At 38.9% G+C, this 11,044-nt stretch overlaps 1 protein-coding gene across 1 annotated transcript; it reads right to left on the reverse strand.

The window, feature by feature from the left end:
• Window positions 1-345: 345 nt before the first annotated feature.
• Window positions 346-10,567, reverse strand: ubxn6 (UBX domain protein 6). Its single transcript, XM_036586382.1, has 11 exons — window positions 10,370-10,567; window positions 7,743-7,897; window positions 6,799-6,863; window positions 6,575-6,691; window positions 6,384-6,481; window positions 6,223-6,298; window positions 5,628-5,712; window positions 4,697-4,916; window positions 3,720-3,850; window positions 3,382-3,530; window positions 346-1,505 (listed from the first exon to the last, which is right to left on the reverse strand). Exons 1-11 carry the CDS (start codon window positions 10,498-10,500, stop codon window positions 1,380-1,382), a joined length of 1,353 nt encoding a protein of 450 aa, XP_036442275.1. The 5' UTR covers window positions 10,501-10,567; the 3' UTR covers window positions 346-1,379.
• Between the last annotated feature and the right edge of the window lie 477 nt (window positions 10,568-11,044).

The raw sequence follows: 11,044 nt of genomic DNA on the forward strand, positions 1-11,044 counted from the left end.
CATTTGAAGTGTAAGGTGGAGTTTAGAAATGCGCCAAACTGGGAATTTCGGGCTGATGCTGATGTTTTTCATATACGCATCTGCCTTGTACACATGCATAAAGATTTTTAAAAGGTGAATTGGGAATTGGGACTATATCTGGTTTAGCATTATGAAGAAATATAACATTTATTTCAGCACAGCCTTGTCTAAAAGTATCAATTTTAAATATCAGTCAAATCTAAACATCTGTTTTCTGCCAGTTACTTTTTAAAACTACCTGCTGATACCAATATGATTCTATCATGCTCCTCTAGTTGCTTTGTTCCTTATTGGCCATTTTGTAGCACACAAAACTGACACATCTGACGATGCAGCGTTAAACTTTATTACATATTGTAAATTAGTAAAAGCAACAGAACAATGCTACTGTAGACAAAGTATAAGGTATTTTTTTCTTGTGCTATCCATCAATTTCAGTTTTACTTTCAACTAAAACTTGTCTCAGAACAGAAACAAATACCTTTTAACAAGCAGGTTGCACACTTGTCCCCTACTGATGCTGGAAACCACTAAAAATGCATACTGTCCTAGCTACTTGGGCGAGTAAATTTCATGACTGCAATCTCAAATGTTTTCTCGCAAAATGGGAGTGGACATTTGCTGGTTTGTGAGGAGGTAGATTGTTGTCATCCTGGTTTCTGCAGTGTTCAGAATGCAATCCTTTTGCAATGTTGTCATGATGTAGATCTACTTTTTTCCTTTTCAGAGCTGTTAAAGGTATTTAATGTGAAATGAGTGAGAGAATAACTGAAATGCCTCAACTGGACGAAAAAAAAAATCCCAAGTTTAGTACGCTTGCAATCAACATCTGGTAATGCAGATTAGTTTTAACGATTCTCTTTTGTTAAAGTAGCCTCAAAGTGCTTTAATCTGTACGACATATTTGTTTAAAAATAACAAACTTTAGTAAAACACAGGTTCAAATACACGGACCGGTTTTACAGCAGCATCACAGTGCAATAGAAATGATTTCATTCTCCAGCATATGAACAATACACTGAACACTTAATCACAAAAATCATTCTTGAATGAGACAAACCATCACGTTCAGTCAGATAACGAAGTGACCGTCTCTTTGCTCAGCTGTAAAAGTGCTGTCTCTCCTATCTTTAGCAATGACTATCTAAAGAAGTCATTGCTAAACTGTTTAATCAATGACTAACCATGACGTTCTCCCACATTTCTCATCCTGTAACAGCCTATCAGCACTTGCAGTAATGCTCTGAGCCTGTGAAACTGAACTCAGGGTTGCATGGACTCCAGCAGGGAAAGAGGGCTGTTAAGAGTGGAAACAGGAGGCACAGGCAGGGAGAGCAGAAGGGGAGCAGAGCTGGGGTTCAGCTCAGGGTCTTAATGTTCTCTAGCAGTTCTGGCTTCAGCACCGAACTGCTCTGTCCTCCGGCTGCAGCGATGTCTGCCTGGACCGCAGCGTCCCACGAGAAGGTCAGGAGAGCCGCAGGAGCCTGAGGAAAAGAAGGAGAGATACCATGAAAGACCATTACGAGTTGCAGTCTAATGTTCTCTCTCAAAGTGTGAGCAGAGGTTTATCAGTAGGGTGACCAGACAGTATTTCAGCTTCATTTTAGGTGTCTTGACCCACAGTACTGTCAGAGACCACCCTTCATTTATTTAATTTCCTGCCAAAATGGCTGATAAGTACAAGTTATTCATTTTTCAGGAGATATTTCTGAGGACAGATTAACTAAAAGATAATCCACTTGCATAAGGAAGGGGAAAGTCAAAGGAAAATAGGTGAGGTGTTTCAAAACAAGTTGTGTTTAAAAAATGATTAAAAACGGAACTGTGCCCATCAGATAAATGGCACGTACAGCTTTCATCTTTGAGAGAGAGGAGAAAATCAAACTCCACTCTTGCTTCAGATCTGAAAAAATCCACGGGTGTTTCTGTCCATCCTTCCACTGTGAGAAGACAACTGAGTGAAACGAGTCTGAAAGGATGTCAAGAAGCCCTTACTGAGAAAAAAGAAATAGACAAAAATGAAAAGAATTTACAATTTAATAAAAGATGCTGCTGGTGTTCTCAATGGACTGTCCACCCCTGAATCCAGACCTCAACATCACTGAATGTGTTTGGGATTACTTGGATCATGAGTGAGTAGCAGAAAAGAAGCAAATTTCTGTTTAATTCATTGGTGTCTTACAATACAGTACTACTTAAAAAACGTGATCTACAAGCTGACGTAAAGGAAATAATCATAGGATATGAAGTTATACGAAAGTGACTGAGGTTTAGTTACATGCACTGAAAGAGTTACTTGTTCACTTATCTGCCGCTTTTTGCGCAATTAAATCAGAAAGCTTTTTCCATTGCACAGAATATGCATTGTGTAGCATAACACATACAATATGTACAATACAATAATGTGCTGTTTATGTGTAATCAACTCTGTGTAAAATGGGTAACTGCAATAAACTGAAATTTAGCTAATCAAATTATCTAACAGGACTGTAAGCAGTTAATGGGGTACTCTGGCCTAAAACTAACTACTTAATATGTTCTTGATCATGTTATGTAATATTCTGTAGTGCAGCACTGCATCCCTGTTCCCCTTCGGTTTGACAGAATTTACAATTTTGTGTTCTTTTTGTGTTTTCGTCCATCAGTATTCTCTGACTACAATACCCAGCATGCAGTTCGCAAAGACGTCATAAAACCATTGGAACCCCCATACCAGTGATTTAAAAAATATCCTGACTGTTAGCACTAATGTAGAGGGTAAACACAGAAGTGATCCTTCCTTCTGCCTTAGCCAGCTACAAAGTAAAACCTTTCAAACAGCCTGCCCTCAAATATCTCCCACAAAGCACTTGCAGTTTTTCCAAAAGATCCTCCTACCTTCAAGATACATTATCAAAAGACTGGGGAATATTGCTCTAGGGACTTCCGCAGCAACAATGTAGGAGGCGAACAGGAATGTTTACAACAGATATGGTAAAGGTTAAATATTTCATTTTTGCCAGAGTCTCCCTTTAAGACACTCCAGGCAGCTAAACTTGTTTTTTAAGCAATGTAGGAAGAAATCATAGGTACTTATGTTCATTTAGAGAGTTAATATCTCTTAGAAGAGATCTTAGATCCTGGTGAACTCATAGTGTCATATGCAGGCACTGTCAAGTGATTCCTACTTCTGATGATCTGTCAAAGCCAAGGTGTGCTGCTGTGGTCAACATGTGACCATATTTAAAAACGAGTGGGAGTGTATACTGTCACCCTTATGAACGTAGCTATTTCTGTATGACCCCCTCCCACCATCCTCTACTCTGCCCTGTATCAGACCACTGAATATTAGGTCACCCTTTTTATCGTTGACCTACGTACAAGGTTACATTCATTCAGCGCCATGTCCTCATCTTCCTTTAGTTTCTGGCCACCAGGTGCCAACAGCTCGAAAGGCTGCCAGCCATTCTCCAACGAATCTCGCACAAACTGATACAGTGCTGCCACTCTCTCCCAAGCCAGGAAAGTCCCTGTTGATATACATTAATAAATTTGTAAAATTGTTGATGCATAAATTCAGATGTGGGTACTGTAACAATACAAAATACATATTTCAAAACCATAATCACTGTCAGTGTGGATATAATAAATTCAGAGTATCGGCTGTGAAATGTATCTGATCTTAGGCTACGTCTGTAAAACCCAGAGGACTCACATACCTTGTAGTATATTCCCATCTGGTAACCGTACTCTCAGGAGAGCATAGTTGTACTTCCTTCTCTCCCTTTGCTCATCCTTTTCCCGCATGGCTTTTGTCCGCAGCATGGAGTTTCTCTCAACTATATCGCTTCTGAAAAGAGAATTTTGTTTCTTATGAACATCAAAACTAGGTAGTTAAAACTGGTAATAACAATCAGAGAATTATCTGGTTTAGGCTAATACCCTAGTGGTAGGAGATGTGAGCCAGAAAGCAGGTTCAAGTCCCAGGATTGACCACGTATATGGTGGTGCCACTTTCCTGCTCCCAGACTGGGCATGGTTAGGCAGCAAAATGGCTAATTATCATTGTAGGATCAATAAAGTACATAACATATTGAGCTCCTTGAGTAGCTAACTGAAAATTGTCCAAAATTCTTATCAAGAGTGATGGATAGATACTGAAACTAGGGCACAACCGATATACTGGTTGGCTGATAACAGCAGCCAATACTGAGGACTCATGACTTTATTGGTATGGGTGAAAATAATGCAAAGATGATTAGCATCCTTTTGGCCATCCCAGGATTTGAAGTTACAATACCCTAACAATAAGGCAAAGCCTTTAGTTGTGCCACTTACATATGAGGCAGCACCTGTTTAACTATGATGTCAATACAGGCTGAACTGATGAATCTATATACAAAAACACATTGTGGTTACTATAACAAAGACATGTAAAATGTAAAAAATAAGTTTTGTCTGTTCATTTCAGCTTAAAAGGTGTGACAATTGAGAACTGACACTCATTTCGATCAATAAAGAACTATTTCACAAAAACTATTAGACTATAATGGTAAAATCTAAATATAAAATTTTACCAGCTAATACTCATGTTTATCATAATATCAGTATCAGCGATAAACTGTTCATATCACAGAGGCCCCAACTAAAACAAATTTCATAAACACTGATGCTCTGGATTTATTAGCTTTCATACTTCATCTGCTGTTCCCTTTTCAACTCCTCTGCAGTCAGGTTGTAGAAGTCTGGAGGCAGCTCGAAACGTGTAGCATGCTGCGAGGGTCTGTAGACTTGGGGCTGGCGGTCCAGCTTGGCTCGGACAGGCTCTCCATTCTGCAGCTGCTCCTTCCTCTCCTTCATCTGCTCCAAAGCCGCAGCCTCCAGTTCTGCCAGAACTAGGAACTCTTCAGTGCCCTCTGAAGAACGATAGCAGGAAATTGAAGAGTTCAATCTCTAACTGTCAGCCAGAAGCAGAAAGTAGAAGACAATCATAACAGTTGCCCCATGCAACTGAAGTTGACTAGCCAGCTAGCAGCAGGCCACTGGCTGTTACTTTCTGCTGCCAGCTACCAATTAAAGATTGAACCCCTGCTCATTCACACACGACAAACATCTAGTATTCAAAAGTTCCACTTTAGAAAATGAATAAAAGTAAGAATGGAGATGTAGTTGCAGTGTAACTTTTGCCTTACATAGCAAAAGGAACACAATAATGTATGTATATTTGACGCTGTACACGTATTATCACTCTTAAAATGCCTGTTGTTGCTGTTATCAAATTGAAAATCTTGTAACTCCATTACAAATTGGAAAGACTAGCTGCCCTTTAAATTGTGTGATGAATAAAACAATAAAAATGGTCCAAAATTACTTGAAACAAAATCTCATTTCACTAAAGTATACTGATTTTTTTTCCTTCTTTTATAACTTACCATTTCAGACATAGGAGGTTTTGTTATAGATTTGGACATAAGTTTAGTGGAGCACATACAAAATCATATTAATTTAAGTTTAATGTTTTCCAGGGACCCCATCCATGATACATACTGCTCACACAAATCACGCCATCCACCAATGTTAGCAATATCATCAGGTTGTTTAATGATTACATCTTGCACTTTATTTACCTTGACCATCCACTGGTAGCATGGCACTCTCAAATCCCAGTGCCTGCAAGAACTCCCGAGTCCCCTCAATCCCATTGACCTTCTCCTGAATGACAAAAAAATGGGTAAGGGAGAAACTGAATGAGTTGAAAGTGATGATTCCTTTTGTTTCCCCTTTTTATCTTAAAGAACAAAGGTTTAGCAATACGATATGAAATTATCATGTTAAATTATGCCACAATAAGCATTTCTGAAAATAATGTGAGTTTCATCAGTACTTACATAGCATTGACCAAATACAAATGCATGTTTCACTAAAACGAAGTTTAGATACAGCTTCCAAGCTTAGCCATCTAAAGTACTATTTGTTTAGAAAAATCAGTGGATTTCCCCTTTACGTTTTCACCCTAGTGTCAAGAAATCATGAGTTGAAATGCGATGGTGGGATAATAAGCCACTGGAACCGTTCTTAGTTTTTGATAGCTGTTTTTTAATGTGGCATTATTTGTAGTGTCTGTTCCAACAATCAAACCTTGGAGAAAGAAATACTGTACGTCATGAAAATGTCTCATAAAAAGTTTCATATTTTTTCTATATTGCACACCACATTACTTACCTGAAACACCTTGTTGCTGACCTTGATCTTCCTGTATTTCTCTTCTGTTGGGTTCTTACAGATGTTGTCAATGTATCTGAAACGTTTTGAGAAAAACATGTCATGAGTTGCAGCCTTTTTGCAAAATGCGAAAGCAAGCACACATTCTTTATGGTGCTCACTTGCTGATGATATCCACAGCAGCCTTCACTTTCTCCCTGTCCTTGTTGAAAGTATGGATCATCATAACAGAAGCCTCCACTGGATTTTCAGAGAATCTCTGTAATTAAAGAATACCCACAGCTAAAGTTTCCCTCATAATGAGTCAGCCGAGTAGCAGAGCTGTTGATATTGTTTCTGTAAATACACATACCAGGAGAATGGCCTCTTTAATGTGCACCTCTCTCTCACTCTTTGTTAAGGTTTTCCCAGTCAGGGGGCAGATAAAGTACACTCCAGAAACAGAGAAACATGATTCCTTCACTGGAACCTGGAAAAGAATGTAATGCGGAATATATTGTTATGTAAGTTAACTAAACTAAGCACAATATGAGAAGCACAGACTATATTTATATAAAAATTAAAATTGTTTCTTGCCTCAGCAACCACGCTTTTATGTTCTACTGCTGTGGCGGCAGCCTCTGCCTCAAGCTCCTTCCTCACTGAAACAGAAGAGATTCTTTACCAAGCATGAAGAGATTGGTGTTCATATGATTTTGCTTCACTGACAGACCACTAGCAGGCATGACATCCTGTTATTAAAGTACTATTAACTGGCATAGTAATTGTATTCAATGCACATTATGGCTGCTTGGTAGGTGCTGCACAAACATCAGGTTCTCCAGGTACAGGTGATGCCACTTAGCCACTTGTGAACCTAATTGTAATATATAATACTTTTACCAAATAATTGTTTTAGAAACCTAAACCTAACCTAGGAAACACTTTTGAAATTGAAATGTAATGAAAATTCACCAAATGGTTCCTTTTTAGTGGAGCACCTGTCTCCTTAGCAGTGGTCTCAATAGAGAGAGCTGCTTGGTTTCCTTTTGCTTTAGGATTTCTGTTTCTGTGTTCATCCAGAGACAGAGAAGCAGGTCACAGTAGTTTATCCACTTACATGTTGACAGTGATGGATCATTTCAATCACAACACAAAGACTGAATCACAAATGGCACCCTAATGTTTATACAGGTCATGGTATAATTGTGATACACCCAAACTGCAAGGGGATGTCACCCCCTGCTCTTTGTACAAAAAAAAATAATAATAATTTGGGATTAGTTGGACCATGAGAAGCAGTAAATGGAACCAACTTCTAAGACTGAACTTTGTAGGTGTGGAAAAACTGAAAGCAAGTCTGGAAGCTATAATAAAGGCAGTATTTTTTAATAATAATGTCTTACAGGTTTTTATTACACAGCATCAATTTAAATTTGTGTGTAGTACTGACCAAACCCCCCAGCAAGTGAATTTAGAGGAGCTGACACTGACACTGCTTGTCTGTCACTAACAGGGTAATAGTGGTGTGGTTAACTCACCCTGGTTTCTGATGGCATCCTGTGAAGTGTTTATGCGTGGCCGCTGGTGCTGCTCCACTCGCGCCAGTGCTGCGGCTCCGGCTCTCTGAGCGCTTTCACTGGGCGCATAGCGAGACTTTGCCTGGCTGCTGGTCTGAGCCACTGGAGTCTTACTGCTGAAAATATCAACACAAACACAGGTCATACCAGACATGACATTGTTATGCCTTACAACACCATTTGCTTTGGAACTAGCAGTTATAGATGTCTAACCGGCTCATTCAGACCGAATACCTAGATAGCAGGGATAAGGCCAGGAATCCAGGCTTGAATTAAGTCTAGAATATGCCACAAAGAAAACTATTTGTACCACTGCCTTTGCAGAATGCTGTTATTAGCTTTTAAAATTAGAGTGAAGGCTGTGTGTAAACCTAATGTGGTTTAAGCAAATATGGTGTGGCAAATTTTGAAAACCAGATGCCCAGGATGGTGTTCAACACAGCATTGAAATTTTGGAAAAATGAATGTTCAAAACAGTGAACTGTAATTTAAAAAACTGTAATTGAAGCCACTTTCTATCATGGAAATCACTGTCAATGATCGAAAAAACTAAGCACCTATAGATAGTTGACAAATAAAAGAAAAAAACAGAATGAGTAAAGAAATATAAAAAAGTGCTGATGCTTCCAGACAGATGTACTGCATATTACAATTAAGCAATTAACATGCATATAAATCCCAAACAAGCTAGTGTTTCAAAAAGAACAGTGACTAAAGTTACAAATGCATTTAAATCTGTGGGAAAACCATCAGTTAACAAGGTGTGAAATTGTGCCCAAAAACATCAATGAAGAACGTGATCAGACTGCCAGCAAGAACACTCCATCCACATCTAAACAGAGAGATATTCTAGTAGAATAGTAGTAGAGTAAGCCCTCTTTACAAAGACAAATGCACGTTTGACAGTTCAGTGGTATGAAGAAATCAAAGACACTGATCTACAGAGACGAGGGGAAAAAAAGTGATCTGGTCATTCTTCGCCATATTCTTCACAAGTGGGCGAGTGCATGTGCTACGTACTAAAAGAAAAGAAAACAGTACAGGCCTTAATGCTTGACCCCTACAGTGAGGGTGGTCTGGTTGCTCTACTATGCTGCGAGGGGCATTTTTCTGTCACGGTTTGTCCACTTGTCCGCTTTAATTATTAATACAAAATTTTTCTGACTGATCACCTTTATCCTGTGATGATTTGTATCCATGGGAGTGCTCTTTTCCAGGATGACAGGGTCCCTATCCACAGGGCATGAGGGGTCACTGAATGGTGTAATGTAAATGACAATGATGTAAATCATATGCCATGGCCTTCACAGTCACCAAATCTCAACCCAGATTAACGCCTATGGGACATTTTGGACCAACATGCTAGACAGCGCTCCCCAACCCCACCACCATCATCATCATCAAAACAGCAACTAACTGGGAATCTTCCAGTACAGTTACAGAGACTTAAAGTTTTTGGTGGCTCACGGTGGCCCAACACCTTACTAGGACCCTACTTTTTCTTTAATTTGTCATGTCTGTACGTACATCCTGTCTATTTTTGTATGTGTTTACAGCACAGATGAACTATTTTAATAAGAGCACTATTTGCACAAAGTCCTCGCAAACTTTTGAACTGTAATTGAGCCAAATACATCTGTGTAGTTACATCATTACAGCTAAGCAGAAAATGTATCACATAAAATATTGAATATCAATTTGAACCTTGACCTCAGAGAAGAAAACCTTATCGAACCAGAGAGTGAGTTATTATAGCTCTAGCATAAGGCAGTCTTAAAGGGGAATTCCCCCATTTTTTCAAAATTTCTGAATAATTTGAATGGTGCACTGCAGAAAGCCTGATTTCTTGGTGGTAATGGGAACCAGGGGTCATCATGTCTACAACACAAACCATCAGTGAACCTACATGTGTCTTCTGAGTTTTTTTTTTTACATGTAATGCTGATGTGTTTGACGGTAAAATAGTGGAAAATCTGAAAAACAAAGTACATGTACCCCTCCGCCATAAACAGATTAAAATGAATAGATTCAAGTAAATTTTACGCAAAAACTTTACCACAAAACTATCATAAAATAGACAAAATGAAGTGTGTTCATTATGTACAGCATTTATCTAACCATTTCATCAAATGACTTTCTGTGAGGGAGTTTTTAGAGGTGAACATCTGGTTCCTATCACCACCACTGTGAACGATTCTGACTCGACAAGATTCCCCAGAATAGAACATTTCACACCAAACCACATGACAGCCATTTAATTATGCAGAATTTTTTTTAAATCGCTGGAGTTTCCCTTTAAAAGAAGTCGATGTAGAGGATGTAGAGCACTAGAAAAGAAGTGTTTAAGCCGAATGCCAGTGAGGGGTTGAACCCTTGCTGGATGACTTTGCTTAACGGAGTTAGGATTAAATGGGATAAAAACGACAAACAAATCATTGCGAGTATGATTTTTTTTTTATAAATGTCGTTTCGTTAAATGTGGTGTAATACTCGTAAATGTACCTGGGTGACGTAACGTTAACTCAATCAGCTGAGCTTAACAGTTAGTAGTTGTCAAAGCTGTTTGACTGATAAAGCCTCCTTTTTACCTCGAATCCTCAGTAAGTTTCTTCCCTGGTCCCGCTGATTTGAATTTGATGTCCTTCTTGATGTCTTCGAAAAACTTCTTCATCGTTAGTGCAGCAATATTAAAAAGGAAAAAAAAGGACTGGTTGGACATATAAATCGAGCAAACTAATCTGTTTACATCCACGGGGAGAGGGAAGGGCAGGAAATGAACCCTTTCCGTGGATAAAATTTGTTTTTTAGCGACCTCTAGCGTCACGGCTGTATAAATCAGTATGTGCCTTCACAAACAGTCCTGAGGAAACCTGCACTTTACAGACAGGTTTCCTCTGCTTTAAACCATCAGATTCAGCACATTAAGGGTAACTAGACAAGTTATATTAGCAAGATAAATTATATTAAATAAGGAAAAAAAATGAAATGTGTAATGCATGGGCTCCGTATGTCTGGATGTGAGAAATACTAGTTGTAATAAATGTGTCAACAGTCAGGCCCGGCTCTAGTGTTTTGGAGGCTCTAGACAGGATTTTTTTGGGAGGCCCCATCTGCCTAGGAACTCCCCCAGGCCTACACCTAGTAAGCAACTTAAAATAAAAGCCAGAATAAGTTTTACTCAGAGGCCTCAAGCTTTTGTGTTGAATGATCAAAGTTAGCAACTTATTTGATGTGTCTTATTCATGTTTTAACTGTCTTTATGA

The sequence above is a fragment of the Colossoma macropomum genome, unplaced genomic scaffold (genome assembly GCF_904425465.1).
Source record: "Colossoma macropomum unplaced genomic scaffold, Colossoma_macropomum, whole genome shotgun sequence".
Taxonomy (NCBI): Eukaryota; Metazoa; Chordata; class Actinopteri; order Characiformes; family Serrasalmidae; genus Colossoma; species Colossoma macropomum.